The 16429-nt window shown below is 43.4% G+C and overlaps 2 protein-coding genes across 7 annotated transcripts; one reads left to right on the plus strand and one right to left on the minus strand.

Moving 5' to 3' along the window:
- Positions 1-1901: 1901 nt before the first annotated feature.
- On the minus strand, positions 1902-6523 carry SNRPD3 (small nuclear ribonucleoprotein D3 polypeptide). Of its 6 annotated transcripts, none has more exons than XM_030024758.2 (4): positions 6502-6523; positions 4912-5061; positions 3964-4156; positions 1902-3082 (listed from the first exon to the last, which is right to left on the minus strand). In XM_030024758.2, the coding sequence occupies exons 2-4, from the start codon at positions 5035-5037 to the stop codon at positions 3021-3023; spliced, it is 381 nt and encodes a 126-aa protein (XP_029880618.1). In that variant the 5' UTR covers positions 5038-5061; positions 6502-6523; the 3' UTR covers positions 1902-3020. The 6 variants fall into 6 exon arrangements, with proteins under 6 accessions (XP_029880618.1, XP_029880614.1, XP_029880616.1 ...); XM_030024754.2 differs by lacking the exon at positions 6502-6523 and adding an exon at positions 6215-6291; XM_030024756.2 differs by lacking the exon at positions 6502-6523 and adding an exon at positions 6032-6131.
- On the plus strand, positions 6309-15973 carry GUCD1 (guanylyl cyclase domain containing 1). The gene is made up of 6 exons (XM_030024751.1): positions 6309-6453; positions 8297-8381; positions 9858-10023; positions 10784-10875; positions 12416-12657; positions 13152-15973. Exons 1-6 carry the CDS (start codon positions 6417-6419, stop codon positions 13241-13243), a joined length of 714 nt encoding a protein of 237 aa, XP_029880611.1. The 5' UTR covers positions 6309-6416; the 3' UTR covers positions 13244-15973.
- The last annotated feature ends 456 nt before the right edge of the window (positions 15974-16429 follow it).

Raw genomic sequence — 16429 nt, forward strand, 5'->3', positions numbered from 1 at the left:
AACAGGAACTTTAAAAACCAATAGAAAAGGTAAGCCAATCATCATTAGTGGAAACAATCCCCAACAAACCTGCTACTGCCAGGCAGCTTTAATTAGCTTAAACAGTATTTAGCCATTATACTCTTTAGGGTTCCCCTTGGTGTTTCAAAGCCTTTGCCATTCCGGTAGCTGTCTGTGGTCAAAATGTGCAATTTCTCCCTGCCCTCTGCAAAAGAAGCTAGCATCTAACCTTCAGAAAAGGCTACATGCTATTTAGCAGTCAGAAGGAAACAGCGATACCCGAAGTCAATGGGCCAGATTTGCAGCCTTGCCAAAATGTTGAACCTCTTCCAAACAATACTTTTAGTCAAGTGCCCCATTTGTGGCTTACTTCCTTTTCCACATATTAATAGTTCTTTTTGGAGGTTTTATAGAAAAAGAAAGCAGAGCTTTGAGGGCTGGGAAGTACCAGATAGTCCTGGCAAAAAAAGATGCGGCAATCCTCACCGTTAGTTTCCTTGAGAGGTTACAGGGAAAACCAACAGAAGCCAGACCCAAAGGAGTTCTAGCAAAGTGACTTCTCTTTGCTCAAACTGCGAGTATGCCTCTTGTCTCTCCTGTTACTAAACAAGGTAACGGTAACTTCCTTTGTCACTCACTGTACATTAGCCACGGCCAGGATGGCACCCTTTAAGCAGAACAGCTTGCCATCCTTCAATACACACACACTCCATCCTATACTATTTTATATTTATGGCAATTAATTGTTGCACTAAATAATCTCAGGTTTCTATTAGGTGTTTGCTGCAGAAGAGATGGCAGTTCTAGCTGCTGAAGAAGCATCCTATAAAATCTTGCAGCAGACACTTGACTCAAGTTACACAGAAAGTAATCATGTACCATGCCATTCCGGTTCTGCCTGTTGACGGTGGTGTAACTCCACTGTACAAAAATTCTGACTTGATTAGCAACACAATCACAAGCCTGATGTATTAAAAGCAATAAAAACCCGTTAACAGACTGCAAATAAAAGACATTTCAATTAGCCATACTACTACCTGCTAGGGAAGTGAACATCTTGTATACCACCATACAGCAACAAGGAAAGCCAGTGGATGTCAACAGAAATACCTATTCTTACCTACCAAGGCATTAGCAGGGGATGCTACAAGCAGACAGTTCAATTCTGACCATAAAACTCATGGTACAGCAAGAGGATGCAATTCTTTTCTCCTTTGTGCAATAAAATGTCAGTCTCAGCGGGCATCTAGTATAAAGACTCAAAATGGACTTCAGCTTCACATTGATTTTAAGATGGTCTTTCTCAGGACAGTCTTGTGAAATTCAGAAGGCTTTACTTAAGCATGGGGAGGAAATTCTGTGAAAATGTCTTCCCTCCCGCAGTAAGAGCTAGAACCAAACTGATTATTGAAGAATTCCAAACAGTACAAACAGCTGTTACTACTAGTGATTAGAAAGGTTGTAGTTTGCAATAGGCCACTGCAGTTTTACTTGCCCATATCTTACACAGATACACTCAAGAGGGAAATGGCCTGATCAACTGATTATCTGTCACAATTCACTTCTGGAGTGACTGTCAATTTGAAGAATGACACATTTCCACAAGGAAGTGTTTAATACCATTACTAAAGCCCCAAATTGCTCATTTTAAGTTGGAAATACTGTCTTCAGGAAAGCATCACTGCTATATGAACATGACTCGCGTACCATGTTTTGAAGCAGGGCTTTGTGAAAACTGTCTTGTCTCTTGGACAAGTTCCTCAGCCTAGGCATGAGATGACACTACAGTGTTTTTATACCTAAGCTCAAGCAGATCTTAAACACATTTTAAGGAGGTTTCTAATGCAAATGTTTAGGATCATTACTACCCAGAAGAACGTGTAGCAGGGTTTTTCTAGTGATGCGAGACCAAATACAGCTTTATTTACAGACAATTCAACAAATTAATACATTAATTCACCTTCCATGTCTGCACACAAGGGAGAGTCTTCACAGCATCAAAGCAGAAAAACCAAGGCTAGCTATTTTGTACATGTACAGACTGATAATTGATTGTATGCAAGTTTGTGATTAGGTTCAGAAGTGTTACATTTAAACATTACAACCATTTAAGTCAGTAAGAACAACCACACTATACTTTTAGCAAAATAAACTAAAGTTACAACTACATTTGGCTTCCTGCAGATGAGCTGATAGCGTCTCTACAGAGTGATAGAGATCAAGACCAAAAGCTAAAGTTGATCCTAAGTTTTGTTCAAAAGATTAGCATTTGTATTAAGTTATATTTAAGGGATAACCATTTATAAGACTTTCCCCATATACCTGCACTACCTTTCAAATTTACAAAACACTTCAAATTTATCCTTGAAAATGTCTATTTTATATTCTGTCTTCCTTCTCCCAGGCAGAGGGAAGAACTACTAAGAGTTAGAATAGAATTTTTCACTGCAAATATAGACTCAGGCTATCAAAGTTGTGTGATCCTAATGAAAAATTCTCCCCCTATCCAAAGAGAACAGTAAGAAACGCAAGAATACAAGCTCAATGTACAGATCTGAAGATGGACCTCTATCTATTGTAGGTCCATATAAAGCAAAAAAACATAGTGCTTTGCTTCTCAGGAAGCTGCCTCTGTTTCACTGTATTTTCCACAAATGCAGCTGCTAATATGACTTTAAAACATACTATTTCAAAGTTCTTCATCAAGAATGCCTTCTAATCTTTAGAGAATGAATGACAACAGGACTAAACAAGAAAAAGGAAACGTGATGATCTTTAAAAGTCAATGTATCACACAAATACAAAGTAGTCAAATCTAGATATAAAGTTCACTATTTTCCAGACAAAGCTGTTTTAAGTTTGAAATCAACCTACAATGTATTTGCCCAAGAGGAGTCCTGTCATGTAAGAGCAGACAAGTTTTTGTCAGAAACATTTATTAAACAAAACTGATACCAATGCGCATGTAGTCAAGTTAATAACCCCTAATTGAAAAAAAAGCACGTCGGTCAAGACCAAAATTATCTTCGCTTCTGGAAAATATTGCCACGGCCCATACCACGGCCTCTTCCTCTTGCAGCCACTGAAAAAAGAAAACATCAGGGATGACATGAATTTGATCTAACTGCATATTTATCTCAACAGCTGACAAGCAAAACATAAATAACACTCAAAGTCTCTTGCTTAGAAGCAAGGAAACGAGGCTATCCTATGAAGTTCAGAAAGTGGCATGACAGCAAAAAGTTTTCTGCGAAAAGAACCAGAACTAACGGTTACACAGTCTTGCTACTTTGAACAGATGCAGTGAGTATTCATACACTTTGTGGTCCTCCTAAGCTGCCACACAAATATGTATAGCCCAGGAGATTTAAAACCCCACGGTCTTCTAAGGTTTTGCAACAGAACACAGTGCATTTCAGCAGATGTTACTCCCGCACGTGACCTTACTGCATTTGCTAAAGTTAACCAAGGAGTCTGCAGCCCATGATCATTACTCAATCTTGTTATAACTAGATTGTTTCCCTGAGAAAGGTACAAATGAGAGTGAACTACAAAACGGCTAATAATCACAGCTTCCCAATAGTTTAAGTACCATCTTAATACCTGAATTTGTTTTTCTACAAAAGCTTAACAAGAACACCTGAATCCTTCCCTGAATATTCTAAACAGCTAGTGGCCACAATCACTGGAAAACAGAGGATAAAGTTTTATATAAAGCTTCTGTTTAACAGGACTGCTCACCATATCTGAATTATTGTAACATCAATATTACATATTCAGGTAATTGGGCAATTTGAGCCTTGACTCCCACCAGAAGATGAAACTTACAGAAAAACAATGTATGAACCAGTAATCTTTCAGTTTCTTACAGCTTACATTTCCTCAGCGATAAAGATGACAGTTTTCCAGTTCTTCTACAGCAAAATGGTGGTCAGAGGAGGACCATAAACAAACTGTACGCACCTTGAGCTTTGAGAATAGCTGCTTTTCCTCGCCCAGCTCCAGAACCCTGGTTTTTATTCTTCATGCTCTTTAGCATAGGAGCGTTCTTCAACATATCTGGTAAAATGAGAAACCGTATCTTGCTACCTCTGATGTACACCTGTTCAAGCTGTGCCACTCGTCCATCTCTATATGTCACCGTTATGTTGGACATCTGGAAAGTAAAGATCAGTTAGTGCTCACAGAGGCCTCTAACAGTTCTGTGTTCTTATTTCTCTTGCCTGTAGAATATACAGCCAGGATTCAAGTATCAAAGCCAAAGACTTTCCAAGCATACTGCTTTCTCAACTGGAGTCGTGACACAAAGCATCCAGGACCATTTAAACATATTCCTAAGCCTGCTACTATTCAAGCAGGCCCAGGACTTTTGCTTTCTCCCCAGTTTGCAAATTAGTTTTATCAGCTTTGTTAGCTTTTTTTGTTATATTGAATCAGTTTTAATAAAGCTGTTCTAGTCCTAACTATTAAGGAAGCGTTTTGATCTCAACAGCTTGCTTAAAGTCAATCAAAATTAAGCCCTCTTGGGACGACTAAAGTAACATGCATTAAAAAAAGCTTCTGTTTCTTAAATCAAGGCTTGTGTATTCTTATGCTCAGTGGCTTTAAATAAAGAACTCCAGCAGAAACATTGTTCACAGAACAGAACCTTAAGAACACTGATGTTATTGACAGGAATGCCCCATCTGACTCTAAAACCAGAAAGAATAAACTCTGGCCTCTTTGGAGCACTCGGTAATCGTGAATGCATTTCGCGATGGTAAGACAGTGTGCATGTAGCAGTACGGTTAGTCTTCTTTATCCTAAGACTAAAAGCAACAGTCTTTTAATCAAGCTGCCAATAAGCTAGCTATCAGCCTTTCCAGGCACAGACCAGAAAGCCTTCCCTCCATCCTTCTGAAGCAGGTATACCTGACAATTCATGTTGTCTTCAGCTTCAATAAGTTTGCCTCGGTAAACTTCTCCTGTATTGGTCTCGCATGTCACAATATGGCCTTCAGCCTCGTGCAGGACTTTAATTGGCACTCCAATTGACATGTTTGCAGTGCTATGGCTCTACACCTGAGACAAGAAAAAAACCCAAAGGACATAATTACAAAGAAAGTTGTAGACTAGGTTTTTACCTACACAATCTATGATCTTTCCCAGTGTAAAGCACTGATTTTTCTCTCTTGTCCAAACGCACCACATGCACTGACGAGGCATTAATAAAACTTCTCTGGAAAGATGCCTATGGGAGGAAAAAGACTTAAAAGATCAGAAAAAGCTAGTCTTTCCCAGCTCTCTTCCGACCTAGGAAATTTGCTTGTAAATACCAGATAACGGACCACTTGTATACCCAGGTGCACCTCACATGGAAATAGCCCCGGGTGCGTCCCATAACGGCACAGCCTGCCTGACCGCCTACGACCTAAGCCGGACCTGTGGGCAGCGCAGCCCCGCTCGCAGACCACATCACCTCAGCAACGGGCTCTACCACGAGGGAGCCCAGCCCAGCCCAGCCCACACCACACGCACACACCGCGGCCCCGGCGAGCGCCCCGCACGACCCTCCTTCACAGGAAAAGTCCCCAGCCTCAGCCCGGCCCCAGGGGCAGAGGAGAGCCCCGGCCCGGCGGGGTCACCCACCCCCGAGAGGCCGAGCAGAGCCCCCGAGGCCCGCGCAGGCCGGCGGCTACCCCACCGCCGCTTCGCCCCCTCAGGCCCGGGCGCCGCAGGCCTCAGGGGAGGCGGCCGCAGCTCGGGAGCTTCCCCACAGCGCCCGGAGAACGAGGAGGGCCCTGCCGCTCCCGGGGACCCGCGGGACGCCGGGGAACCCCGCTCTGGGCCGGCTCCTCCGCCACTCACCGCCCGCCAAACCGCCTCAGCCCGGGCCCGCGCTCACCCCCTAATGGCCTCCTCCAGCTTCCCGCCGTGCACCGCGCGCCGGAACCGGAAAGCGGCGGCGGCGCGGCCGCCTCCTTTCTCCCCCCCCCCCTCGCCCGCCCGCCCGCCACCGCCAGGGCGCCCGGGGGCCACCGGGCCGCCTTGCCTCGGCACCACGGTTCCGCCGCAGTCTTGTCCCGCCGGCCGGGGTGGGGGGCAGCCCCGTCCCACCGGCGGCGCCCCGTCCCCGGGACAGGGCTGGTTACCGGCGCGCCCCGCGCTTCCCCGCCCGCCTCAGGTCTCCCCCCGGCCCCCTCCCGCCGCGTCATGCCCCTGCCCACCGACCCACCCCACCGCGGCGACGGCGCGGGGCAGGCGCGCCGGGGCCCGGCCCCCCGCAGCCCCCGCCTCCGCCTCCGCCCCCGGGGCCGGGGCCGGGAGGAGCCAGCGCCGCGCCGAGGCATGCCGGGCCCCTGGGCCGCGCCGCCGCGCGGGCCGGTTCGCCGGGGCCGGTAGCGAGCGGCCGGCAGCCGCCCCCCCCCCCCGCCGCCATGAAGAGCCCCCGGGAGGCTGGGGAGCCGCCGCCAGGTCAGTGCTGCTCCGCCGGGGCGGCGGGGCCGGCCCCGACCGCCTTACCCGCAGCCCTCCTTCCGCGGGCGGCCGCCGGGGAGAGCGGGGTGCCGGGCGGAGCCCTTCCTCGGCGCCGGGGGCGGGGGGGGGGGGGGGGTGTCTCCGCGGCGGGGTCCGCCTCGGCGGAACGGGCTGGGCGCCGGCTGGGGCCGGGGGGAGCGAGCCCCGGGTACGGCCCTGGCCGCGGCGGGGAGCGGGCGGCTCTTGCCGTCCCGTTCGGAGGCCCTGGCGGCCTCCTCCGCCCTCCCGGAGCCGCCGGTTTCGCCAGCAGCAGCAGCAGCAATGTGGGATTCCTGGCTCCCGCTGTAAGTTCGTTGCGCCGGGGAGCTGGCGAACCGGAGAGGTGTTTTCAGTGATATTTACAGCCACAGAGCATGCTGGCTTCTGGCTTACCTCGGGACAGCTGACAGTCATCGCTGAAGAAGTCTGGGTGTGCTGGGAAACAGGATGACTGGAAGCTGAACATCCAAGAAAATTAAAGTTATTACCCTTTGAAGTCTTCACGTAGAAAACGTGTCCCTCTTCAGTTAATCTTGGGACTTGACAGAGGCCCTCGGTAGTAACAAAAAGGGGACAGAATCGTAACGTGCCAAGAAAAAAATGACAGCAAAATACTTACAGATCCTGGTTTGAGGAGAATCTCAGAATTGGGTTCTCATTTTTTCTTTAGGATACTTAAGAGCGCCTTAATCTAGATTCATTAAAAAGACTGAATATACCAAAGGGTACGCCAGTCTTCAAAGTCATGATTGAACAGTGGCACAACTATGAAAAAATATTTGGAAAGAGTCCAGAATCTCTGTACTGGCTTGTCCCTACAGCAGGCTATAGCTTTGTTTAAAATAATAAAAGATTACACGCTAGGCCAGTCCACATGATGTCAAAGGCATTTTTATTCCCATCTTAAAATGTAGTTGACCTCGTGTCTTCAAAGGTCTTTTCTAGGTCAAAGGTAAGGTTGTTGAGAAAAGCCCTTTACGATTAACTCATTTCGATCAACGTTGAAGTAGCAGTAACAGGCACAACACTTCAAGTCCTTCGAGTGGCAAGGGCATTTCTGAAACTGAAAACACCACATTGCCAAGCCTATGAAAATAAAAACTGAGGCAGAGGAATGGAGTTACTTGTATTCTGGGACTTTTTGGTAAAGGTTGTGCTTTTTCCCTCTCCCTTTGTTGAGTTATTGAGGGAGTTAATACAAAAAGCCAACTGGTGCCATTTGTGAGCTTTGTTAACCTAAAACTACTCACATAAATTACAGTCCCTGAGGAAAAAGGCATCTGTAGAAAAGGCTCAAATCTGTGGGGCTAGGAAGAGATCGATGCCTAGAGATCTTGGTTGTGTCTGTTTTCTCACAGTTTGGTTTAACTCTTTTTGTGGCACAGAAATACATTCAGACACAAGAGAAAGGATGAATACCTGTGCCTTACCTTCTATTATTTAGGAGGGGAATAAAGCTTCGTAGTTAGGGGCTGGTGGGTATGTCACCCCACCAAAAAAAAAAAAAAAAAGAAACTTTCAAGGAAAAGGGGGTGGACTATATGGCAGAGTGATCCAGGTATGGAACAATAAAGGAGTATCAGATTAAACCAAATGCTTAACTGTACAGAAATAGCAAACCTACATTCCCCTAAGAAAGAAAAAAATACCTGCCAATCAGATAAAGTAAAAAAAATGTTCCTAAGTTTCTGCAGCTATAGTGCTGAGGACAAGCTGACTTAATGCCGAGGTATGGAAAAAACATTTCTGTATGGACTGACATCTTTCGTGTTTTACTCACAACGGGGTGTTTTCACTACAGTTGACTGCATCCAGCTGAAAGTGCCGGTCATTCAGCAGTTGTACCACTGGGACTGTGGGCTAGCCTGCTCCAGGATGGTGCTTCAGTAAGTGACTGTTTTGGTTTGAATGGGTGGGAAATCCCATCCCGTGGGGAAGGTAGTGGGAAGCAGTGTCCAGGGAGAAGACATGTGTTGAAGCAGCTGTAAGTTTAACTTAGTCTTATGAGAGCACCTATTCCCGGGTACCCTTGGAGAATTACTGCTGCTTGGGCCTGGCACAGCTCTCCAGCAGGAGCAAGGGAAAATAAAACTAAGATGAACTTCAGACCCTTTTGAATAATTGACTGTTTTGACAGACGCAAAATACCTGATCAGCTCTAAGAACTTTGCAGGCTGGCATGCATAAGCTGATAAAAAGTTATCCCTCTTTCCTGTTGTTGTAATTCAGAACTGATACTTAGCACAGTAATACACCTGATTCCTTTCTGTGTTTTCAAGTGATGGGTAGGTGTATCCCAGTTTCTGAGTATATACTACCTCTGTCCTGCTGAGCCCCCAGTGTGTGGGATGAGTGTGGTTTTGTTCCAGGAGTAGTTTCAACTTCAAAACAATGCACTGTGTTGCCCCTTGGGGTTTTTTTCGTTTTGTTTTGGTTTTTCTTTTTTTGAACTAGTAGCTGTCCTGCTGAACTCCTCTTTCCTTCCACAGAGGAACATGAGCTTAGGTGCAGGAGAAATACCTATTTAGATGTCCACTTAGTAGATATGAAGCAGAAGATTTTCATTTCTCTCCATCCCTTCTGCCAAGACGTTAGTCCGTGTGCTGGTAATTTCCCATCTTGACTACTGTAACCTCTGCCTCTTTATTCCCTTTACCTCTTTGCCACTCCAGTCTGCCCAAAACTCAGCTTCCTAGATTAATCTTCTCACCCTGCTGATCTGACCTTGTTTGCCCTGCATCCTCAGTTCCAGTCCTTTTTTTTCCATTTACTTCCATTTGTTTTCTGACTTCCAGAACTCTCTGTAACTGCCTCTCCCCACCCCTTTGCAACCTATCCCAAGCTTCCTCCTGACTTCATCTCCCCTTTATTGCCTTTTGTGCCATCAGTGCCTAAGACAAGCTTCCTTTAAATATTTACCGACTTCCTTTACAGTTCCTCCTTTTGAAATCCATCTATTGCGTGAAGCAAAAGTTTTAGTCTTTAACACTTCTTTCTGTGTTTGCTCTAATATGTTTGTACATTTAGACTGTAAGCCCTTCAGGACAGAGTTCTATACTTGCTCAGTATAGCTTGCCTACTGTACAGCACCTGTACTCTTCTAGCACTATAAACCAGTCAAGATACCCATACATTTCCAATTATAGAAAGTCAGCAGTAAATCCAGTTAAATATTCCCTACTCCCTTCCCTTCCCTTAAATTTGTGGCTCCTTTGTGGGTTGTTTTTTTGGGGGTTATTTCTTAGCCAAGCCCACTGTTTCAGTTTTTACGTCCTGTGCTGTGGAGGCTTGGGCGCTACAGCACACGTTTTGCTTTTCCTAAGATCTGTGCTCCCCTTCCCCTGCCTTTCCTAATAACATAGGTACCTGAATCATTTGGACAATGATGAATTTCAGAAAGCCATCCAGGAACTCCAGTTAACAAAGAGTATCTGGACTATTGACCTGGCCTACCTAATGCGGCACTTTGGTGTTAAGCATAAATTTTGCACCCAGACACTTGGAGTGGACAAGGGCTACAAAAATCAGGTTAGTATTCTTATCTACTGGGAGACAGCAGACGGTTTTAAAAGTCCTGCGTGTTACGCTATAAAAGCTTTGCTGTGTTACTGACAATTAACCACAGTTCCTGTAAACAAGGTTTGCCTGTTGCCAAAACTGGCACAAATCAGTTCCAAAGGCAAGGCTAGATATGATCCCACATATTTTACATCTTTGATTCCATAATATGAATTTTATAAAAAGTTTTCATGTAGTGCTCATGAAAGGTTCCAGCCTATTTGACAGCCTTGGAGACTGAAGCCCTCTATTTATCTACAGAACAGGTACAGCCTGGGCAGCAGCAGTGCTAGCTTCCACACTTTCCCCACCACCGTGCCTCAGCCCTGACCTGGAGGAACCACCTCTAGAGGTGAGAGGGGAACTCAGCCTCCATGTCCATTGAGAGCTTGGCCTCTTCAGGACTGCCAACGAGGGGGCCAGTGAGGGCCTATAGTGGCGATGGCTTTTCTAATGCAAGCTCCTGCCCAGTACGAACCAGACAGGCTTCTTTCATGTAGGGAGCTGAATAGCCACTGGATGGAAATTACAACAGTAACTGACCAGGAGTGAATTTAAACTTACAATTTAGAGCAGGAATCCTTATCCTGTTACCAGTGAACTAAGGGAGAGATCTCTTATCCCATAGCCAGATCTCCAACTTATGCAGGCCCTTGCTAGCAGGGATTGTAAGTGGTAGATTACCTAAGGTAAACATCATTCCAGTTCATAACTTCTATTATCTCCACAGTCGTTTTACAGGAAGCACTTTGACACAGAAGAGAATCGAGTGAATCAGCTTTTTGCACAAGCCAAAGCCAGCAAGGTGCTGGTGGAGAAGTGGTAAGCTTATTGTTTTCGTTCTTTTCTCTGTGGAGATTCTGTGGGCCCCATGCTTTTCTTGGAGTCACCAGGCTAAACTGGTGAAAGAGACAGAAATCAAGCCCTGAGCCTTTTTTGTGAATTACAGAGTCTGTCTAATATATGTCTCAAAAAAAAAAGTGGACATCAAGAGTTAATAATGAAGTTTGAGGAAAAATAGTCACGACACAGAATGAGTTATTTGAAAATGCTGACGGGAGTTGACTATTGTTTGTTTTGAATTTGATTATCCATTAAAATTACCCAGTCCGGAGTGGCTACAGCACTCTAATTGGCCATTGTTGGAATTAAGGAGAGTGCTACCTGAGCACACAACACCTTGTTCCCAGAGCTATGCAAACATTACAGCTCTCTGTTCCTAGACAGACATGCAAAGAAAAAGCTAGCATACGAGCTTTTGCCAAGGGGAGGATGAAATAAGGAACCTCTATAAAAGAGCTGCAAACCCAGGAGAAGGGGAAAAACTGCAGAATTGTTTCACAGCCAACAGTGATATTCTACATGGGAAATAACTAAGCATCCATGTTCAGCTTGAGTTGCATCCCTTTTTATAGTGAAGCTGGATTTGGATCTCTGTTGTCAAAGTGGGGTAAATGATTACAGGTAAGAAAAGAAGAGAGGGTGCAGGGCAGCCACAACAGCATTTGAGGGCTGTAATGCAACTTCCATTTAGCAGAATCGTTAAGTGTCCTTTTTAACATACACGAAGTCTGTATGGCACCATCTATTTAACTAGAGATGTGACAGGACAGAAGGGACAGTCAGTCCATCTTGCTTCAGCGACACTGGAAAAGATTAAAAAGCACTTGAGTTCAGTCAGGTAGTGCACACTTCCCCGACATCTGGAATGTATCCAAGGGATGAGTTTCTAATGCATATGGAATACACCATCTGCCTCAGTGAAGGACAGCTTTTAACAGACGAGATTATAGGTTGTTTGGTTAATACTCGTTCCCTGTAGGAGGTACTATAGAAATAAAGCCTCAAGAGCATCAGGTAGTCCAAAATTGCAACTGGGAGAAACGTATTCATGTGTGACAGAGGCAAGTTTGGGCACATCAAGTTGGTTAGCGATTATACAATCTTTAACCACTCAGTCAATAAAGATTTGGTGCTTCAGAGATAAGCTTTTCTAAGAGCAAGAGAGAACACTTCACTCACGATTTTCCCACAACAAAAGTCTCTCAAGTTACTGAACGAGTTGCCAGCTCCTTTAATACTCTTCTCTGGGGCATCTGATACATTCTGAGATTATACTTACATTACTGCAGAATCCAGAGCTGTTGCTCTGCACTTCAGTAGCAGCAATGAGATCAAAAGGCCTTGAATGACACAGGCTTTGTCTGTAGGAAAGCTTGCACGGTTTAACAGCAAAAAGCTGTACCTGTGATATAAAAATAACCATGCTAGCTACATGTCCTAAGTATTGTCCATCATCACACACTTCATTGCATACCAGTCTTTCCTAAACTGGTTAATAACTGTGTCTGATTTTCTGCAGCACAGTAACTGTTCAAGACATCCAAAACCACCTGTCCCAAGGTCATGTAGCCATCGTCCTAGTGAATGCAGTCCTGCTATTGTGTGATCTTTGCTCAAGTCCTGTCAAATACTGCTGCTTCCTCCCTATTGGACAGAAGTGCTTCTGCAGGAATCCTGACTACCAGGGCCATTTCATTGTGTTATGTGGCTACAACAAAGCCTCAGGGAGTATTTACTACAACAACCCTGCCTATGCTGACCGTAAGTAGCCTGTTCCTTTCGGGTGGATTCTCAGCCACTGCCTTACTAACATGTCTGTAATATGGAGCCAGAGCTGGACTTCCCCAAATAGTGTACATGATATTTCAAGCATCACTAACCAATTTGTCAGAAGGGGTTTTTCCACATTAATTAAATCAGTGCTGCATTTCGTGCGGTGATTTACTTGAGGCATTGAGATACGCATTCTAGCAAACTTGTTTGGCTTTCAGATGGGTTAGTGAGAGATGCTGAACTGTTGTTCAGAATATAACAGGATGGCCAATTTCTTACCTATTTACAGCATTAATTAATCCTTCAGTGAGGATTGCCTTTGTGGTGAAAAGATCTGCCTGAGTAAAACTGCAACCTAAGCTGATAGGTCTAGTCTGTATACTAGTTACTTCTCTTTGTAGAGGCCACTAGACGTAGTATAAGAGCCTGTCACAGGCAAATTCTTCTGAATTTTTAGTAACAATTTTGTTCCTCCTTAACAGGAACATGCTGCACCAGCATCAGTAACTTTGAGGAAGCCAGGACAAGTTACGGCACTGATGAAGATATTTTGTTCATCTACACAGACAGCTGACATCCACACCTGATACTTCTGGTCCTTTCCTGTGCAGCCTGCATGGCAGGTGGCTGCTTGTCTCAGGACTCCCCCTGCAGAGACCTTGCTCCTGAACTGCAGTGGGATCTTAAACAAGGGAGGCTTTATAGACATTGATAGGACTATATTGCAATGCTGTCTTTACCTTTTTTTTTTTTTCCTGATGACGGATCTGATTTTGCAATGTATGTCTCAGTTTTTGGGGTTTTTTTTCTTCATTTTCAACACCGCACATTTGACAGCAGTTTTAAAATACAGGCCCAGAGCCTGTTCACGTTGAGCTTATTTTCAAATTAAAGACATGAGAAAAAAGCACCAAATTTATGACCTTTAACACTTGGTAATACATACATAGGTTTAGGTAAACAAAACCAGGAAAAAAAGTAGAAAATGCCTGTTTCTCTCTCTGTCAAAGCATCAAGGGCTGATCTTCATCCTAAACCTAAAGATTTGAGGTTCAGCAGGGTATTATGGAAGGAAAAAAATACTAGCTTAAACCACTTTCAAATAACAAAAGATGCCTTTCTGGCTCATAAGTATTGTCTGCGTTGTAGGAATGAAACACATTTACTCAAGGAGACTTCCCATGTACCAAGTTCACCTTACACAGATTTAGCATTTATGTCACTGCATTAAATTTTGAATCATAGTTATTGGTATTGTTCCCTTGTACTACAAACTCAATCTCTTGACTAAATCCTCTAGGATGACTGCTTAGAGCAGTCTGTATTGCCTCAAAAGTTTAAGTGAATGTATTTTATTTGTACCTAGAAGTCTTTATTGCTCTTTGCAAAAATGTCTGAACATTATGCCACCCACATGTGCCAGTTTCTGCAGAATCCATTCTAAATATAAACTTTAAACTTATTAACCAAATAGAGAAAATGATCATCCACACTAATGGTATACATTTTGTGTGTAAATTGTAAATATCTGACAGCATATACTGGATTGTAACTAAAACTCTGAATCGTAATTTGAGCCGAATTTTACTATTGGTTTTAGCTCAGTGACCTAAGAACAGCTGAAATCGATTAAGAAAAGAGGGAGTATAAACATCTCTTTGCTACAAGTAAAAAGGCAGGAACTCACATTTTCTAGTCTTATACTACAGCTGTATTTGGATTAAGTTGGAGTTACTGTATTCAGACATTATCAAGTGAAATTGGTAGCAGCCCATTCATAATCCTTTCAGGTATTACCTGGGTTTAATTACTTTGCTGAGGAACACTGAAGTGTAAGAAGTAGCCACCTATTTCAGATTCATCCATCACAATTTCCTACAAGTCTTGATCTCCAGTCCCACCTATGTTGAAGTGGGTAGAAAAATCAATGTTAATTCTGATGTAAAGCTAGCAAAATTTTATTTTGCACTTAAGACAGAGATCCCACACCTTTGGCATGGTTTTAGGAAAAGAACTGTTCAAGTTCTGGAACTGTGTGGAATAACAGTAAGAGGACATTGTTATTTAGTGGTGGAAATAATAAATAGGAATCTACTTTCAGCATGGTAAAAAAAATTTCTAAGAGAAAATATTTTCTTCTATCAGTTGTTGACTTACTGAAAAGTATCTGGGAAGTGTTCAGTAAGTATACTTAGTAGAATCAAGAGCACTCCTTTGTACAAAGGCTAAAAATAGTAGCAGATTTAAAATGCAGTAGCCTTTAAAAAGTTCCAAACAAAAAGTATGTGACAAATTTTCAGTATATCAAATTTTGCTTATCATTGGTGAAGTTGGAATACATAGTGGCACACACTTACACTTGCAAAATGAGTAAAAATTAGGATGTGATTTGTGAGCAGTAGAACATTAGTGGCACCAGCAGAATCCCAGAAAAAACTACACAACCTATTACAGATAATGCCTTCCGACTCCTCCAGAGTAAGTCATGAGAAGGCTACTGATCTGGGAATTTTTATGTCCGAGTCCAAATTCATGATGTTTGATTTAGAGAGATTGTATTAGCTATGTTACTAATTAACAGGTATGTAAACTACAGGTTGATGGAGTACTTCCTTAACCCATGCATTTTCAGATAGGTCGTTCATTCAATACCATTAAACTGCCACAGGATTTATTTTAGAGCAGGCTTGGTTAGCTAAATAAAAACAATTCTTACAAAAGGCTTGTAACTGACATTTAGCCTCTTACTGGTTCAGTTATCCAAATGCGAATCTTGAGCTTATACATAAGACAAGAACTTAAGGGCATGCTAAGTGTTCTGAAGTGCACAGATAGGTGTAACAATATCGACTGTTAAATATTTAGTACCCAGGGTTTAAAAACTTCAACAAAACTGAAAGATAAAGAAACAAAGCTGTTTAAGCTAATACAGACAAAAGGAAAGCTCCACCATTGGAACAGGATCTCTTACAGCCGCCAAACGGAAGATGGCTATGAGAGGTGAAAACACAAGGAAGCAGCAAAAGCCAAGTGAAAAGACTGAGTATTTATATGACACAAATTCAGAGTAAGAAGCTCACTGCACAAGCATTCAGAACATCGGCATTTTCTGAAACTTTGTTTCCCATTACAAGATAGTCTATCAAAATACTAATTCTGAAAATGTTTTGTCACTTTGTTTCCTTCATGATGTCAATAGCAAAGGAAGGGGTATTTTACATGCAGGGATTTTATACATAAATATATTTTTATTTGTAATTAAGCCATTCTCAATAAAGGTTTAAAGTCACAGATAACCCTGTAACATAATGTAGCAAGTGCATTTATTAACTAGCTTATTATGAAAGTGTTGGAAAATCTTTAGAGGACGTGTTACATACTTAACTGGAAATGGCACAGCTGAAATTATAATTTGGAAAAAAATTTAAGAGTTCAAATATTTATTTCAGCTATAAATTCATAGTTGCTAGGCTTGTATATAATTGTATTCCTTCTGCACTTCTGAACACCTACTGCATCACCTGAATCGTACAAAACAAAATTTCAATATACACTAGTAGCTGAGAATAGCAAATGTATTGTTATTATCTATATTCAACAGCTGTTTTGTATACTCCGCAACCACTGAGTATCCTACTGGAGTGCAGCTCCAGGGAAGTAGTTTTCATTACCAATCCTGATCCCTAATAGCATCTCCGTGGCTTTCTGTTCACAATGAAAAGTATGCAACTGCACCAGCCTTGCCTATGCTTTAGCCAGT

This window comes from Aquila chrysaetos, chromosome 9 (assembly GCF_900496995.4).
Source record: "Aquila chrysaetos chrysaetos chromosome 9, bAquChr1.4, whole genome shotgun sequence".
NCBI classification, from domain to species: domain Eukaryota; kingdom Metazoa; phylum Chordata; class Aves; order Accipitriformes; family Accipitridae; genus Aquila; species Aquila chrysaetos.